Source organism: Acomys minous (genome assembly GCF_964271855.1).
Source record: "Acomys minous genome assembly, chromosome: 5".
Classification (NCBI taxonomy): Eukaryota; Metazoa; Chordata; class Mammalia; order Rodentia; family Muridae; genus Acomys; species Acomys minous.
Window position 1 is genome coordinate 122,096,411 of NC_140494.1, and position 19,560 is coordinate 122,115,970.

The window sequence follows — 19,560 nt, forward strand, 5'->3', positions numbered from 1 at the left end:
TTTTCTTTTTTTAAAATTAAGACAGGGTGTTGCTATAGTAGCTCAGATGGCCTTGAACTCATGGTAATCCACCTGCCTCAGCCCCATGCCCACAAGTGCTAGAATTACAGGCCTGGATTTCCAGGCATGATGCTCTTTGTGTGTGTGCATGCATGCATGCACGCACACACGCAGAATTGAGAATGGCATCGTTGCTTGTGTTTTTTTTGAAGATAAAGTCATTTTGGAGTTCTATATAAAGACCAGGCTACTCTTTAACCCAGAGATTCATTTGCCTCTGCCTTTCAAATGCTGTGATTAAAGATATGTGCCAGTCTCAGCTGACAAGAGTTTTACATCTACTGTTGACAAAATGGCTAAACTGCAGTGTGGGTGGCTGGGCTCCATTTTTATACAGAAGAGTCGGTTTGAATTAGTGTAGTATGGAACAGACCACAGCATGCCTTACTCTGCTCTTTTAACTGGAACAGTTGTTTAGTGAAAGCAGTTCTTAGGTGATACACATCATGAGTAAGGCATACTTTAGAATTACCCAGCGCACAGTCCTATGCTTCAGTGTCTTTCCATTCTGATAAGCTGACAGTGTAGAACAGAGAGACTCTTAAAGTAAGCAGAATTTCTCACACTCAGTAGAAAGAAGTGTGTATAGCAGTCTCAAAGGCAAGCATTAGCAAACACTTACTGGGCACAGCAGCGAAACCCGCAGGCTGGTGGTAGCTATTTCACTGTCCGGATCTGCAGTTAATTTCTCTTTAACTGAAACGCATTGAAGATAAAACAAGTAGAACAAGTTTATTAAAGGTATTACCAATATAACATTAAAAAGGAGCTTAAAATCTGAAACCTACGTAAGTTGAAATTAATCTACTCGATTATCTTCTAGTCAGTTGCCTAGAAAGCTAAGAGCAGCTACCCATCTTACACCCTTCACAGCAAGCAAGGGAAGGAGGCTCTGCAGCTTTGCCAAGTTCCTGCAGAGCCTGACATGGCATTGCAGTCCACAGGAGCAGTCTTTCAACCACTTATGTGTTCCAGGGATGGCTGGCCCTTTTTAGTTATTACTCTAAGATACTAATGATTTTCTTTAAAATTATGATTATTTTGTACCTTTTTATTTAAAAGGAAAGTAATAAAGAACAATGATAAAATTAAGTTTTGAAGGCCCAGAAAATGAACAGAATATTACTATAACTACATTAACTCTAATTTCAAATTATGAAAAGAAAAAGTCCAACTATTTTCTTTACCATGTAACAATTCTGTCATTTACCTGTAAACTCACTATGAAAGTCAATCTGCCCCTTTCAGCTTCAAGTTATTTGTAGCAAATCCAGCTTTTCAGTTCAAATTTTCTACAACTTCAAAAAAGGAGGCCCTAATAGTTTTACTTTTCATGGCTCTTCTTTCACTGTCCTCCAGTTTACGATAAAAGATTCTTTGTATTTCCCATGTATGGTGATGTAAGAACGGCCCCGCAGGTTTATTTATTTTTGAGTGCTTGGTCACCGGGGAGTGGCACTGTTTGAAAAGGACTAGGAGGTGTGGCCTTGCTGGAGGAAGTGTGTCACTAGGGGTGAGCTTTGAGGTTTCAAAAGCTCAAGCCAGGCCCAGTGTCTCTTGCTCTCTCTCTCTCTCTCTGTGTGCCTTCAGGTCAGGATGCAGTTCTCCGCTACTACACCAGAATGTGCCCTTCATGCTCCCAACCATGGTAATAATGGACTAAGCCTCTGAAACTTTAAGTAAGCCCCCAATTAAATGCTTCCTTTTCCAAGAGTTGCCTTGCTCGTGGTGCCTCTTCACAGCTATAGAACACTGCCTAAGACAACACGTGTAAACTTGTGACAGTAGTTACCTCTGAAGACAGGAACCAACAGAAATGCCCAGAGAAAATATTCCAACAATCTTAGAAATGGGGGTCTGAGGTGGAGTGGTTGTGAGCATAACCAAGCACATTTCAGAGCTGCTGCACAATAATCATGACCACGCTGATAACACCGGGAAGAGAAGCAGATGTCTGGTGCGAACTGCCATCAACAGAACTAAGAAGCCAGCTTCTGACATATGTGATCACACTCAGAGTTTGGAATTTTTGGGTGGTGAAGTTTAGGGCAGTCTACTGAACTACTGTCTTATATTAGGGTTTCTCACATCTGAGTTACATCTGGAGCATTCTAATCTATAATTGACCACTCTGAGACTGGGGAAGAGGGACATGAATGGATGGTTCAAAAGGCTCCACACAGATTCTGACGCAAGATTAATAAGTTATTTTGTAGACTGGAGATTTGGTTTTTAAAGTCTGTGTGTATTTTTTTTTTTTTGTCTGTGTGTATTTTACTGGCTGACTTTCATACTCCCAAAGGCAAAAAACAAAAAACAAACAAACAAACAAAAAAACCCTCTGGATATTAGTTTGGAAAATAGAGCCATCAAGACATTATACTAACTAATACCAAATATAAATTAGGAAGTTATGTGTTTGCCATTACTCACCCAACCTTAGCTAATTCTTTCTTATAAAGAACACTAATTTAATTAGCAGGACAAAGTGACTCTGTAATCCCAGGAGGATTGCTGTGAGTTACAGGCCAGCCTGGTCTACATAGTGAATTCCAGGGGAGCCCAGGCTACAGTATGAGACCCTGTCATAAAACAAAACAAAATCCCAATTAACAATAACAAAACTCAACTCTCCAGGCACAACACATAACTGCCACAGAAAATAAGAATGAAAATAGAATCCAAATGTGTTTCTGAGGGTGTCTGAGAAGAGCCTGTGAGTTCATGAACTAGGTGAGGGAAGTGCTGCCCTCAATGTGGGTGGGACAAAGCAATTAGCTGGGTAGGGGGCTGGGAAGTGTACAGGACAGAACTGAAGAAAAACAATGGAATTCAGCCTTTGGGTTTCAGGATTCACCCCAGTACTCCAGGGATCTCCAGCCATCAGCCACAGCTGGAAGTTACATCCTTGGCTTCTCTGAGCCTTTGGACTGAGGCTCAGCCATGCTGCCCTGCTTCCTCAGCTTGCAGTGGAGCACTGTGGGACATCTCAGCCTCCATAAACATGTAGGCCAACTCTTCTATTATTTTTCTCACCAGTCTATTTTTAATCCTCCTGGTTCTCACTCCTGAGTAAAACACCAACCACTCTGCATGCCTTCACCACACGGCCCAGTGGCATCCTCCTACACAGCAGTGGAAATAGTACCTAGAAGCATAACGCAGCAACAGCGTGGCAGCCTTTACACCACACTCCGTGGAGGTCGCATGGGGCGGGCAGTAAGATAACAAGTTCTTGAGCCAGTAAGTCAGAATTCTGTCTTGTCAAGTCACTTTAGTCACTATTTTCATAATCCGGTAAGTGGGTTAAATGAGTTTAACCCAATGAAAACTGTCTTAAACTACCTAATACTATATTTATTAAATGCTAGCAATTGTTACTTAAAATAATTTGCATTTTCCTTCTCTCTTGGAGATAAGATATTTTGAAGTTATGTTTGTGGATTTCTATTACAAAAAGCAAACAGACAGAAATCTCCTTTGTTATATATAATAGACCCAATCCTACTCTCTCACTGTTTGTTTTTTGGTTTTTTGAGACAAGGTTTCTCTGTGTAGCCTTGGCTGTCCTGGACTTACTTTGTAGACCAGGCCGGCCTCAAAACTCAAAAGAGATCTTCCTGCCTCTGCCCCCCAAGTGCTGGGGTTATAGGCATGCACCACCATGCCCAGCTCCCAAACCTACTCTTATAAAATTAATTTAAAAAAATGAGGCAGTGCAGGCTCTGCATCAACTGAGAGCAGCTCAGCTGCTCCAAGCTACCCCACAATATATTGATTGTTTTTGCTCCCAACAGGCTGTGAGGCAAGGCCACGGCCACCAGGCAGACCCTGAAGAATGGCTAGCTCAAAGACTGGAGTAGCAGAAAAAGAGCTGAGTGACTAAGTGTGTGCAGTAGCTGCATGTGTTATGCAGAAATCTCATTTATTAAGCTCCCATGGCAGATGCTGACACAATTAGCCTTAAAAAGCAGTGTAATAATCTTCTGGGAGGCTGTTACAAGGAGTGACAGAATGGAACCTGTCTCCTGTTGTAGGATATTTGATCACACTGTGAAACTTAGGTTGTATTGTTACAAGAAAAACCTGTTTCTAGTTGTGGTGTGGCTCAACCCTAACACACACCTTCAATCCAAGAGCTTTCTATTTGAATTAAATAGAATCAACCATAAGTTAAGAGGCAGAGCAAGCAACCAGTTCACAGGAGTGAACACAGGGAAACAAAAAACAAAAACACTAAAAAACCATGGAGAGTAAGAGGCAGTCAGGAGGATAGAGTGACACACAGAAGCAGAAGGGAGGGACATTCGGTTTGACATTTTTTGAGACAGCAGGGGAAGGAGCGTTTCCTTTTGGGACATGGCTGAGGAAGGTCAACTGAGTGCTTTCTCTGCCTCTTTGAGATAGCAGGCTTCCCCGCCCCCAGTATCTGGCACCTGAGTTTTTATTGGTAAAACAGAACATTTGAGATTTTGTTAAAAACAACCATCTTCTAAGAAACAGCTTTGCTACCAACTGAGCAAGTTAAAACAGGGGTAAAAGTCTGTGATCCTTTTTACACTGGGAAGAAAACTAACTTTACTATATTCTTAATGTAAATTTGTTACTAATAAAGCAGATCCTGCAATTTGTGACTGAACCCAGAGCCTTGTGCCTGCTAAGCAAGCTACTGCTCCCACCTGAGCTATACGCCCAGCCATGCCCTGACAAAGCCACTGTCACAGACCCCACTAGGTCTTGAGTAGACTGCAACTCCAGATGAATCTGGGGAACTGGCATGCACCCAAGCTGAGTCCGCTGTCTGCTAACATGACGGCATCTCCATCTACCTCAGGTCTTCTACTGTGCTTCTCATGGTTTCCAGCATCTAAACCCTGCACATCTTTTGTGCCCTATGACTCTAAGAATGCATAGCTGTCTCAATTTCAACACTGTCCTGTGGGAAGGATTGTAGGCTTTGTCACAGGTGAAAGCAGTATGGATACTTTCTGAGATTAAGTTTGAGATAGACTGGGTAGAGCCATCTTGGGCCCGACATTTAGGAAGCTGGGGGTAGGGAGGGAGGACAGGACAACAGGGGACTCCACCTGGACTATTGTGTTTCTAATCAACCCTAGATGGGACTGGCCCTTGCCTGTGAGAGACAGGCAGGTGGAGAGGACAAGAGGGGCAGGAGGTTAAGGAAAAGGATCAGCAAACAGGCCAAATCAACTCACAGGGACACCTAGGGACCCGTCCTGTAGAACGGATACCGGAAGGTTCACTCTTGTTTCCCTTTCTTTTTTCCCTCTTGTGTGAGATAGCTGGGTTGTATAATAAAGTTAATTGTTAAGAAACAGACCCTACACCGTCCAGTTATGAATTAATAATAAGTTCAGTTACATGTATTAGTTATTAATACATGTATTATTTCTAGTAGTTTCTTTAGCAAATCCTTGTGACTTTTTTCTATGTAAATAATCTGCAAACAAAGATAATTATTTCTGTCTCCCTAATCTTTACTTCCTTTCCTTGCTAAGCTGCCTAGGACCTCCAGGGCAATACTAGGTAATGAGACTCCAGCGTTAGTAACAGTCTCAGAAGATTCAAGTAAGTGTGTGTGTGTGTGTGTGTGTGTGTGTGTGTGTTTTGTTTGAGACAGGATTTTTTTCTGTGTAGCCTTGGCTGTCCTGAACTCGATTTGTAGACCAGGCTGGCCTTGAACTTAGAGACCCACTTGCCTTTGCTTTCCTAAATGCCGGGATTACAGGTGTGTACCACCGCGCCCGGCTTCCACTAACTATAATATTAACTGAAGTTTTGTTGTTGTTGGTGGGCTTTTTGTAACACTGAAGCAGTTCCCTTTTTGTTCCATTAATAGTTTGCTGGGATTTAAATAAAAAAAAAAATCAGGAACAGATGTTAAATTTAGCCAACTGCCTCTTCTGCACATATGGAGATAAGGAACTTCAGTTCTTCACAAAAATGAACTGTAGATTAACTTTCTGATATTCAATCAACTTCCTAGAACACAGTTTTTTGTAAGCAACTTAGTCTAATCAAATTAACTCTGAAATAGAAAAAGTGGGAAGACTGTTTTCAAGGCTTGCTGGGAAAGCACAATGATGAAGAGTGTGAACAGGAGTCCAGGAAAAGATTCACATACCTATGCTTAATCAGCGTTTGACAAAAAGCCAAAGAAATTAAATGAGGGAAAAATAACCCTTTAAAGCAACATCGTTGGAGCAGTTGGAAACCAAGGACGCAAGAAAAGCAAACCTCTGCACACCACTAAGAACTAGCACCCTAGGAACTGTGGGAAGTCCTGTGGAGGTGGTGTTCTTGTGTTACTATGACCTGCAGTGGTAAGAGTACTTCATAACTACAGTTACAGCTGGCAATATATAAAAGTCATCTTGATATTGAATCCTTGTTCTTACGAACTACCAGTGTTAATCACAAGACTGTAGTCAATAAATTGAAATAGAGTTCAACTTTAAATTCAGTACCTTAGTTGTACAAGTCACACTGTAAGTATTCACTAGCCATGCTGCTGATGAATACCATATGATTGTACAATTGCTTCAGACTGTTCTACTAGATGGTGGTGTTCTGAGGTTATAACTGTTTGATTTATCTCCTCATTAATATCAGAATATTCTTATTCCATCTTTTAGAATTTTAAGGCTGAAAAAAACTAAACACACTAAACCTAACATTCCATTATAGGACAGGAAACAAAAGGCTTTGAGCCTGATTCTCACTCTACAGTTCTTCCCAATCACTGATTAAAAGCGTATGTCTATACTCTTAGCATGTGGGAAGGTGTAGCAGGAAGATTACAAATGTGATGTCACAAACAAGAGCAATGACAACAAAATGTGAGTTTACTATGTCAAAATAGTGTGTGAGGTAGTGAGAACTCCAAGCGATGAAAGCCAATAGAAGGAGATGATGCTCAGTGAGGTCCACACAAGATGGGAGTCAAGAGACCCTGAAGAGTTTGGGAAACAAAGGATCCCTGGAGTGAAAAGTAGGAGCAGCTAGGTTTGAGGCATGGAGAGCACTGCAGCACTGAGCAGGATGGGAGGGAGAGAACACGATGAAAAGGGGCCACATCTGTGCTGTATGTCACTCTAAGGAAGCTGGAAATTTTATTCCGCTGGTGTCAGGAGTTCAGGGATGATGGAGAATGGTAAGATCAGATGTGCATCAATAAGTTAGGCTGCTACCAGGAGACAAGAAAAGCTGAGAAAGTAGAGAAATGCTTTAATACATCATTTAGGGCTGAGGTACTAAAGAGAAAGACAAGATTAAGGATTTAAATGAGGGCAATGACAAAAGACAAACAGATTTGAGAAAGGTTTAGGTTGCCAGGTGGCAAAACTAGAGGAGTTTTAAATTCTTGACTCTGATGAAGTGGAGCAATATTAGGTGAAGGCAGTCAGCTTACGCAATCTGAAGCTGGACTCGTTTAAGCATAACAGTGGATGTAAAAAGTAGGACAAACACAGAATTCCAGAGAAAATATTCAATCTACTCCCACTAGCACCCCCAGGGTCTCATTACATAGCCTCTTCACTCACAGTCTACCTCTCTCCCTCTGCTAGGATTAAAGGTCACCATGCCCAGCATTAGGCGGCTTCTCTCCAAGAGTCCACTGAAGAAAGGTGGTTGAGGTCAGAAGAGGGAGGAGACAATTTCAAGGAGAAAGAGATTGAAATCAAATGCAGCAAAGTTTTCAAGGTGGAAATGCTTTAGACAGAGCAGTGAGAACACCGCTGTGGTCAGCACCTGAGCACATTCAGGGGGACTATGGAGCTCAAACACTGTGAGTCAGAGAGGAGGACACAGCAATGCAGAGCACCTTTGCTGAGAGCAACAGGACAAACAAGAGGCAGAGGTTTTTTGTTTTTGATTTTTGGAGACAATGTCTCACTGTCTGGCCCTGGCTGTCCTGGAACTCAGTTTGTAAACCAGGCTGGTCTTGAACTCAGAGATCCACCTGCCTCTGCCCAAGTGCTGGGATTAAAGGCGTGCACCACTACACCCAGCAAGAAGTAGGGGTTTAAGGTATGAGAAAGACTTAATAAGAGAGCTGTCAGGAAACCTAAGGAGACAAGAGGGACTAGAAATCCAAGTGACAGACAGTGAGGTGGCCAGCTCCTGTACTGCTGTTTCTGAGCACTGGCACCTTCCGTGCACTCACATCTCAAACACCACAGATCTGAAAGGGCAGCCAGCTCCTTCACAATCTCACCTTTTAAACACCATTTGTACTTCAGAGAATACCACTAATATGACATGTAGGGATAAGAATGCAGGCCAGTGAGATATATATAGGGTTAAGATACTTGCTCCACAGCTCTGACCTGAGTTCAGCCCCTAGACCAGCCTCCAAAGATGTCCTCTGACTTCCACCCCAACATGCTAACACACACCCTTTCTCTCATATATACAATAATAATAAACTTGGGTTTGTTTGTTTGTTTTTTAAGTGAAAGGATCCTAACTGGCTCCAGGCTTGGTCCACATTGTTCATCTTCTAGCTGATGATCAGGTCATCACATCTGAGAGTGTCTTCCTCTGTTTAAGAATCCTTTCACAGCCGGGTGGTGGCGGCACACACCTTTAATCCCAAAACTCAATAGGCAGATCTTTCTGAGTTCAAAGACAGCCAGATCGACAGACTGAATTCCAGGACAGCCAAAGCTACAGAGAAACTCTGTCTTGAAAAACCGAAACCGAACCAAACAACAAAAAAGGAATCCTTTAATGGATTTCTACCATAGCCCTCTACTGCATCTATGAATTTACACAGCTCTCCCCATCCCACACTCTTCTCATCCTTTTCTTTTTTTCTTCTTTGAAACAGGGTTTCTCTGTGTAGCCTTCTCTGTCCTGGCCTCGCTTTGTAGACCAGGCTGGCCTCGAACTCAGAGATCCGCCTGCCTCTGCCTCCCGAGTGCTGGGGTTACAGGTGTGTGCCATGGCACCTGGCTTCTTATTTTTTTCTATACTCTAGTTTCTCTGGCATATCCCTTCCTATCCAGGGGCTTAATGACAATGCACCCTCTTCTCCCAACCCCAATACTGTCCTCTGCATCCCAGAGCGGAGGACTAGAATCCCCTGCAGTATCTCTTCAGTCCCGGCCTCCATCCTCAAGGCACACATCACAGCTACAATTCAGTACTGACTTAGGTCTGTCTTTCCTTTTGGATTGTAAACTTTTGGGAGATACTGAGAAGGTGTGGTCTTGTGTAATGCTGTGCTGCTATTCCTAGAACACAGCAGGCTCTTCATTTAATTTCTTTGTAAAAATACAGAACTCAATTTATTTTTCTCTTGACATTTTGGTTGTGAGCTTAGCCTTTACCAGCTGAACCATTTCTCAGGCCCAAAGAATTTTCTCAATGAAAAGTCTGAATTCTAAATACTACCAAACTTATTCCAAGAACCGTATTGTACACAGACATGACTAACAAATCAGTTAGCAGACCTTCCTTACAAGATTAATAACAACTTACAATCAAATGTAAGCAGAAATTCCTGAGAAGTGACATTTTTTATGTAACTTAAAACAGTATTTTACTTACATAACTTTTGGGAAAAGTTATTTCTTTACAGGTAAAATAGAAGTAAATGTCTTTAGTCAACTGCAGTATATATATTTGTTTTGTTTTGTTTTGTTTGAGGCAGGGTTTCTCAGTGCAGGCCTGGCTGTCCTGGAACTTGCTCTGTAGATCAGGCTGGCCTTGAACTTACAGAGATCCGCCTATCTCTACCTCCTGAGTGCTGGCATTAAAGGTATGTGCCACCACACCTGGCCTGCAATATATTTAATACTGGTCAAATCCAACTAATGTTTCATTCATTCACCTGGCCAACAAGAAAAATAAAATAGAACTGCCATAAAACTCTCCCTCAGACTACCAAGATGTCAGGATGCAAAGTAACTATCTCTGCAGTTAGGCAGTCTTGCTGCTCAACAGTAGCTGGATGGGTTCCCAGAATTCCAACCCAAGCCCTCCTACAGGACTTTCCGAGGCACTCTAGTGCAGGTGCAGAAGGATGGAGAGCCTATACACACAGCCTACTTTGTGGTTCAATCCAAAAGCTTCACCTGCCTTCTTCTGTGGTATTTGTCTTTTCCACAGTTTATCACATAACACCATTATGTTTTCTGATTAATTGAGATCTAATAATGAAAGGCAAGAATAAAGACTGTCAGTAAGGGATAACGTCAGCTAGGCTGTGAAAGAGATGTCTATTCTTTCTTCTTTTGTCAGGATCCTCACTTACTTCTTGTCTCTGACTCATAGTGCCTCCATTCTCCTACATCCACATATGGTGCTTTCATTTTAGCTCCTCTTCTGGCTCTTGGTTTGAAACATCCTCCTGCCTCAGCCCATTGAATAGCTGAGGATACAGGAGTGCCCCATGCCCAGCTATTTGCATCTTCAAAAGGATCCTTTTAGTACAGGGGGGAAAAAAACCTGCAGCGAAGTACCACTAGTGTTCTGCTCATCAGGCAGGGCTAGTGGGATCTGCTAGTCTGCAGGCACTCTGCTACACGGGAGCTGTGAGGCAGCTGACCTTAGCTATTATGAACTCAGTTGTAGAGCTCCAAGTGTAGGGTGTGTCGGTTCAGGCTGTAAGCCCAGCACTGAAACAGGAGGATCAAAGCAAGTTTGAAGCCAGCCTAAGCTAGAGTCAAGGCTAGCCACCGTGTTCCTGAATGCAATGTGCTGCTTTCTAAGTACCAAACCTCTGCCTCTAAGTTCTCCTACAAAAAGCCTACACCTCTGGCAAGAGAATCAAGGAAGAACTCCAACTATCTCTTTAGGAAAGCCATGCTCCAAACTTGAAACCAGGAAGTCCATATAAATTTCAATTTTAACACATCAAATGAATACCTAAGGTGGAGCTGTGTGTGTGTGTTGGGGGAATGAGGGAGTCATTACATGCATGGATGAAATTCTCAAAAAAATTTAAAAAAAAAAAATGTGTTACAAGCCTACTATTACGGACAAGGATAAAACACCAAGGAATGAAGAAACAAGTCCAAGGGAACACACGTCTTTCTGCCACCCCACTGATTTCTTTTCCTTTCGTAAAGCAAGGAGAAAGCCACCATATAGTTCTATGTATTTCTCCTGGATCTAAGATAGTCTTAAAAACCAAAATAGTGTTCTTGAAGTTCACACCAAGATTTCCTTTCCATCTCCTAAAGTTCTTTAAAGACTGGTTTATGAGGTTGTAATAAAATACTGTGTCCAAGAAGTAACTTTACAAAGTAAATAATAAGATCTGTAAAACGCAGATCACCAAATATAGTTCATGGCAAAGACATTAAAACTATCCTTAGGCCTTAATTTACAAGCTCACAATACTAGGTTCTTGGAGTTTTTAATCCTCCACAATAGATTCTGGTTTAAAAAAACAAAACAAAACCAACAACAACAACAACAAAAACACTAAAACTTGAGTTGAGAAAAACAAATAACAAACAAACACTACTCTAACCTTACCAAGATAGTTTAGCTGCATATATGAAGTAAGTTTATCATACGTACTTAAAGCTCTAGAATGATCCGGATTCCTTATTCCCTTTGCTCGTAACCTCTGAAGAAGAACTGTTGAGGACAACTGTTTTACAAGATATACTGCCATGGAATAGGTCTGGAAAAAAAAAGATGTAGAAAACCAATCACATATTTAAGTAAACAGCACATCTATTAACCGCACAGTGACAGGGAAAGAACACTAACACTTCCACAGTGCCTACTATGTCAAGCACTGCTGTGGGTGTTTAGGTGAATTCTGATCGACAGGCTGCTGAGGCGGTTATAAACCTATTTGTGTGTGTGGATGAGGAAGCTGAGGTAGAGAAGTAAAGAGACCACCCTAACTTGTAGCACTCAAGTGTCAAGCTGAGAACTTCAACCCAGGGCGAGCTCTACGGCACTGAGTGTTTGAAGTTAACAGATTTAAGAGTTCTTCCATGAAGGAACACTATTAAGGCTAAATATAAACCAGGGCTGTTAAGATGTTGAAGGTATCATAAACTGTATTTAGTAGGTAACACATACTCTACAAAATAGTACCTATTAAATACTACCAACGAGATGGGTTTCTAGTCTACTTATTTAGTGCTTCACTATGCCTCAGGAGCCGCTAGATCCTAAAGACACTTGACTTGAGCCATGTGCACATCAAGCAGTGAAGCAGGAAGAAAGCTGCACAGAGAAGCTCTGGCTTGAAGATGAGCAGGGCTGGCTGAGAAGGTGGTGTGAGAAACAGCTAGCAAGCTAAGCCGAGCGAGAAGGTGCATGCCTAAGAGGGAGGAAGAAAAAAGGGTCAAGACTATGAAGAGAGGGGAGGGAAAGGTCTAAATGAGAAGGATCTTCTGTTTGCTGCTGGGATCAAGCAGATCAAGACACTTGAAAAGAGGTGAGAAAGCGGAGACTTCCTTATAGCAACAGTTTCAATGGCCTCCTGATAACTACTGCAGACTTCATTTCAACTTTGCCTGAAACCTATAGGAGGACAAAGGTACTGCTCCATTTTTAAGGGCTGATGAACCCGAGGCACAGATCACGCAATATGCTTATCATCATGTGACTGCTTGAATGGTCCAGACAGTAGAAACCAAGAAGAAAGGGCAAGGATGCCAAGAGGCAGTACTGTATGAACAAGGACCACAAAGTTCCACCAATTCCTCTATACATCAGAATGTATTAGAATCTCATAGACCAGCCCTGTGAACACTCCAGTCCGTCCGTTTGTCAATCCATCTATCTAGCCTGCAGTGTTAGGAACTGAAGTAAGGGCCTCACACATTAAGAAGGCACTCCTGCCGCCAGGCGTGGTGGCACACACCTGTAATCCCAGCACTCGGGAGGCAGAGGCAGGTGGATCACTGTGAGTTCAAGGCCAGCCTGGTCTACAGAATCAAGGACAGCCAAGGATACACAGAGAGACCCTGTCTCAACCTTCTCCCCTACCCCCAAAGAAAAAGAAGGCACTCCGACACTGAGCTACTTTCCCAGCATTAGTTTTACATTTTTAAATATGTACCTGCCTCTTGCAACTAAAGGGCACACCCCACAGAACCCTCCCAAAAGGCCACATTTTCTATGAAAGTCAGAAACCTGTCTTTTCATACTGCATGTTTTTTTTTGAAAAAACAACAACAAAAAACCTAAAGTGGCAAACAGCAAATTTACTTTCATTAGTACATTTTACAGTATTTTGAAGAGGAACAAGTAAGTTTATAATGTCCCTATATTTTAAAGCACACACTTACTAATCTAACATAGAAGTGATAAGTGCCCCTTAGCAGGAAAACCAAACCCCGTTCACCATCACTCTTTGCTTGCTTAATGCTTCAGGCCAAACAAACTGGAGAGATGCTAGTTAACACTGAAATTCTGGACTGACAGCTTCAACCGTCAAACCTGGAATCACCCCAGGGCTTTCTATTAGTATTTATGATGAAATCAAGTAAAAAAGCACAGGTTCAGTGAAAAGGTATGTGTGCTCTAGTTGAAACATGCAACCAAAGAAGAAAACAAAAGCTACAAGAATGCCAGGAATGAAATTCCACTTGTACCGATGTCACAAGGAGGCATTGCAAACTAAGATCCGCCTGAACAGCAGTGGCTAAGTTGTCAGTGTTCCTGCTGGCCCCTCAAGGCACTACCTAGGCCCAACCTTTTATATATCATCTCACATTGTTAATTTTGTCTGTACTTTCCCCAAAGTCTTCAAAATTGTTTAAGTTCATAAGATACTTTCTCCATAATCAAAACAACATCTAGTTCTTCTGTCCCCCTTTACAGTAGTGGCCAAAGGATTTCTCCATTCCTAGTGAAAGCTTAATAGTGCTAAATAAAACAAAATGCCGTAGAGTAGAACAAGAAGTTACAATATGCTTCTCCCCTTTAGGAACTGTATGGAGTCTACTTATTTCTTCTTCTTTGCCTCGCCTTCCCTGACCTCCCTTTTCTTGGGACTAGGGTTTCACGAGGGTTCCTGTTTATTAGGCAATCCCTCTTCTAGGATGACTATAGCCTAGTTTCCACTTTTCATTTTCAGACAGATCTCACTATGTTACACAGGCTAATCTAGAACTGATCAAGCAGGTTTTAACTTTGAGATTCTCTTGCCTCAAGCTCCTGAGTAGCTGGAACTGCAGCCCTGTAGCACCAGGCCAGGTATATACCATCCATCTATAAGAGAGCGAGGCATTCGGCAGAAGCTCTTCAGAGCATCCTCACAAGCTGAATTAAACTAGTGATTTTAAACTAATGTAATTACTATCATCCAAGATTTAGAAAACTAATTTCCTTTCTGTGTTTAAAAAAAAAAGAAAGAAAGAAAGAAAAAAGGCCTTAAAGCTGGGCATGGTGGCGCATGCCTTTAATCCTAGCACTTGGGAGGCAGAAGCAGGCTGATTGCTATAGTTCGAGGCCAGCCTGGTCTACAAAGTGAGTTCAGGACACCCAAGGCTACACAGAAAAATCCTGCCTCAAAAAACCAAATAAATAAATAAAATTAAAAAAATTTAAAAAGGCCTCTAATCTACCCTTTAAAAAGAGCTCTCCCATCTCTGTGGTCTGGAAGACTCCCAAAGGAAGAGATCTCCCTCTTTCCTCTAATGCTACATACAAATCACCATAGTCTCTCCCTTCTTCTCATTTCTTCCTTTGTAATCTATAACACACACACACACACACACACACACACACACACACACACACACACACACCCAAAGCACCTTTTGTTGTTGTTTTTGTTCTAAAGTTATGGTGGGAACTATACAATAGAAACAATGGTGACACATGAATTAGTAAAAAGGGAAAAATAGAATCCTGAGAGGTTTCAGAAATTTTTGGATAAAATTCAAAATTCCTTTCTGTTGGCTTTTGTTATTGGACAGTGTCTTGCATATTCCAAGATGGACTGACAGTTGCTATGAAGCCAAAGCACTTCTGATCCTCCTGCTTCCACCTTCTGACTACTGGAGAGGAGGTCTGTGTCACCATGCCCAGTTTATGGAATATAACCGTGAAATTCATGCATGCTAGTTTACGAACTGAATTACACTCCTAGCTCTCAAAGCCCATTTCTAATAAAGTAATTTTGTAAAAAAGAAATATTGTAAGTGTATCATTAATGTAATTAAGTTCAAACTAATGGTAGGGCTGGGCATGATGCGACATGCTTTTAATCGCAGCACTAAGGAAGCAGAGGCAGGTGGATCTCTGTGAGTTCCAGGCAGCCTGGTCTACATAAATTGCATGCCAGCTAAAACTACATACTGAGATCCTGCCTAAAAACAAAACAACCAAGCAAGCAAACCTAAACTCCTCATGGTGGGACGCAGGGGGCTATGAGCACTTGAGGAAGAGAGTTTAGGCAGGAGGTTTCTTTCTTCCTCCTTAATTCTTCCTTTCTTTTCTTTCAAGACAGGGTTTCTCTGTATAGCCCTGGCTGTCCTAGACTCACACTGTACACCAGGCTGGCTTCAAACTCACAGAGATCTGCCTGCCTCTGCCTCTGGGAGTTCTGGGATTAAAGGGGTGTGCCATCACACCTGGCCATAAGGCAGGGAAGATATTCTTACCAATCTTAGTAACTAGTGGTGGAGACAGGAGAATTGCTGGGGAATTGCTGGCTTCCAGGCTAGGTCAGGCTACCTCACCTCAGAGTTACATCAAATAGTGACAAAAGAGGAACTGTTGGCATCTTCTGGCTTCTGTTTGTTCATATACTCAAAACATGCCTGTGTATGCACGCAGGCCATTCTAATACAAAATATTTTAATAGTAGTAGTATTCTTAAAACAGGAAAAAAAAAATCAAAGGTGTTCACTAGCACCTATGTTATGTTTAAAAAGTTCCAGCCAGTAGAAGAAATAAGTGAGGCATATGTTATATATTACCATTTGTATAAATGACAGTCTCAAACTAAATATTACCTTCCTGGAAAGACTAAGGAAACAATAACAACAACAACAACAACAAATCAATATGTGAACTTAAGTAGGAAATATCCACAAACAAGTAGCTTCTGAATAAGCCAACAATAAATAACCATAAAAATATAATTGAACGAAAGATACACTAGAAAAAGCAATAATAAAACCAACACAGGAACTGAAAAGGATGCAGGACTTACAAAGCCAGCTATTACAGATTCCTGCCACCATCCAGACACATTAAACTCTCCCTTTAAGACAAGGAATTTTCAATCTCCCAGTTCCTCCAGCTCATCTGCTCCCCTGAGCGACAGACAGGCTTGTAATTTACCATCCCTATAGCTTGCCTCCAGCCCATCATCACAACTGAACACTTCCTGCTGACATCACCTGTGTGCTCTCCACTCACACAGTTATTTTGTGTCTCTGAGTTCATTTGTGTGAAGGCAAGACACTACTGACACTGGGTGTTGTTCCGTAGTCACTCTAGGCTAGGCTCCCACGAACACGTCTGTACCAGCTGGCTGTATGATGTTTGGCATCTATCCCAACTACTTAATCACGCTAAAGAGAAACATGTAAACTCTGCCTAAAAAGAGAACATGCTTACCTTTGACATTTCTTACAAAGCCCTGCGTGAACGAGCCTTGTCTTACTCCCCAGAAAGGTCCCTGAGGCTATTTCCTCTCACTGCACCTCAGTCACAGTGAAGCCTTTTCAGTTGCTTGGGAAAGATGAGGCTCACTGCTGCACAGAGCAGCTGTTTCCTCTGAACTTTGCCCTATCACCCTCCCAGCTTTTCTCTCAGCCACTGCTTCCTCGGGGAAGCCCTTCCCTGACCTCTCTCTCCTCAAGTACTCAACTACACTGCGACCACCAGCCACTTCCACTTTAAAGGACATAAAGAGATGGACATTTCTTTCTGTATATGCGTGAAGCCCCAGATCTCAGACCCCGGGAAACAAGGATTTGTTCTCATCACAGCAGCATTATGTAGTATATAAAAAACAGTCAGTATACGTTAACTCATGAATAGCAGGGTTAACACTAAAAAGCTACAATAATTTTTAAACAATATTTTTAAAAATTATCCTAGAAAATGAATGCAAGACTAAGAAACGGTGGAGAGAAAATTCAGAAACAGAAGCAGAATATAAAAAATTATGTATGTGGGCTGGAAAGATGGCTCAGAGGTTAAGAGCACTGCCTGTCCCTCCAAAGGTCCTGAGTTCAATTCCCAGCAACCACATGATGGCTCACAACCATCTATAATGAGATCTGATGCCCTCTTCTGGTGTGCAGGTGTACATGAAAAATGAGCACTGTATATATAATAAATAAATAAATAAATAAATAAATAAATAAATAAATAATCTTAAAAAAAAGTAAGGTTCAAAAAAATTATGTATGTAAAAATAATGGTGGCTTCAGAACTACCATTTACTTAGTGGTGTTTTCACTAACAAGTGAAAATAGTATGAACTAAAAATGAATTAAATATTTAAAGATAAAACAAGAAATTTTCATAGCCTATGCAACACACCTATAATCCCAGCACTCAGGGAGGCAGAGGCAGGCAGACTTCTGTGAATTTGAGGCCAGCCTGGTCTACAGAGTAGTTCCAGGATAGCCAAGGCTGTCTCGAAACCCTGTCTTGAAAAACAACAACCACCAAGCCAAACCAAACCAAACCCAACCAAACCCAACCAAATCAAACAAGAAACCTTTGTAGTCTAGTAGTCTAGCTTATTAATATCAGCTTTGAGAAGCATGGATAGATTGAACAGTATAGTATGGGAAGGGGAAGACTACAAAGCAAAGAACTGGTTAATGTTTGGTACCATGAAAATTTAAATCTACATGTAAATTATCACAGAAATAAAAAACTAAGGAACTACAGACAAATATTTAAAGATGTAATAAAGGGTGAGTTCAACACATTGAGCCTAGTAAAAAAACTAAGAACAGAAGAAAAATGGACATGGGTGCAAATTCAAAATGTAAGTAGTTAAAAACACCAAATATGTTTACTCTCCTAAAAAACAAAAAGGGTACTAAATGCTAACATTTACTTAATGCTAAAGAATTTTAAAAAGATAATAGTGTTTGCAGGCATGCCAATAAACACTATAAATCAGAGAACACATTTTCTACATCTTTGGGGAAAGCCATCTGTCAATGCATACACAATTTTTCAAAATCCTTCAAGCTCTTTGGCTCAAAAATTCTACTTCTGAGAATTTACTATAAGAAAATCATTCATGTATGCAAAGCTATGTAGGTCTGCCAGGGCAGTATACAAAAGTAAGTCCTCAACATCAGAGAACAGGCTAAATAGTGGCATATCCCTATCATTGTATGATATAGACATTTAAAATGCTGCTAAAGAATATATAATAGCATGGAAGAAGCTTATGATCAATTACTGACTGAAAACCAATGGAGCCTACATGATCCACAGGAACAGGCTAAAGTTTCACTTTGAAACAAAATCCTTTTCTACTCTTTTACAGTATAATTCACATATGAGCTTAGGGAGCCATCCATGGTGATTAACCTTTCCTTATGACAGGAAAATAGCTACAAACAAAAGCTTACTTACTCTTCCAATTTCTGCAGTCCAAGAAACAACAATGGTATTTGGTACTGTGGTGGACAATCGGACAAGTGAGGTGATATTAATTGGTCGGCTAGGTCGCTTTGGTTCCACACCATTTTTAGTAGGTGGAAGATAACCCTAAGGAAAAAAAATATAATTTATTTCTATTATTTCCACAATTGTTTCCATTCTTTATCTTTTTTTTTTAAGGATGTATTTATTTATTATGTATACAATGCTCTGTCTACATGTACACCTGCAGGCCAGAAGAGGGCATTAGGTCACATTCTACATGGTTGTGAGCCACCATGTGGTTGCTGGGTATTGAACTCAGGACCTCTGGAAGAGCAGTCAGTACTCTTAACCACTGAGCCATCTCTCCAGCCCATTTCCATTTCTTAAAAACCAAAACAAAAAAAATTTAGAAAGTACAGGCTAGAAATTACAAATGTTCTCATGAAAAAGTAAGGAAGTAAACACGAGTTACCTAGGCAATGGTCTCTCTAACTAGCCTACCAGCCTCATTTTAACCCTGAGAAAAATATCTGTAATAGAAATCCAAAGTCTCTTAACCCTAAGAATCAAAATGAGTTCATAGTAAACAAGGAGCTTTTCTGAGGGAAACAAACACAGCTCCCATCCTCACCCCATCTAAGGCCCAGCAGTATCCCAACCCTACTCTACTACGGGCATACAGGCCCACGGGCGTATAGCTGCGACTGACAATACATCTCCCATAAACACAGAATAACACTGATGCTACCTACTGTGAGCAATTCAAATGCTACAATTTTCTCTCCAGGTTCATACCACAACTGCTTACTGAAGTCAGCAAATCTCACCTAGCCACATATAATGACACACAGACATACATACAGAATGTCTCCTTCCTGTGGTAGAGTGGCTGAACCCAGGGTCTTTTTATACTAAACAGGC

At 41.3% G+C, this 19,560-nt stretch overlaps 1 protein-coding gene across 3 annotated transcripts in view; it reads right to left on the bottom strand.

The window, feature by feature from the left end:
* PIAS1 (protein inhibitor of activated STAT 1) overlaps nucleotides 1-19,560 on the bottom strand; it is a 113,634-nt gene that overhangs the window by 23,357 nt on the left and 70,717 nt on the right. For all 3 annotated transcript variants that reach the window (XM_084781416.1, XM_084781417.1, XM_084781418.1), the window contains exons 6-8: nucleotides 18,628-18,762; nucleotides 11,617-11,722; nucleotides 683-756 (exon numbers count right to left, since the gene is read on the bottom strand). In XM_084781416.1, coding sequence (XP_084637542.1) covers nucleotides 683-756; nucleotides 11,617-11,722; nucleotides 18,628-18,762 — 315 coding nt within the window. The remainder of the gene's footprint in view (nucleotides 1-682; nucleotides 757-11,616; nucleotides 11,723-18,627; nucleotides 18,763-19,560) is intronic.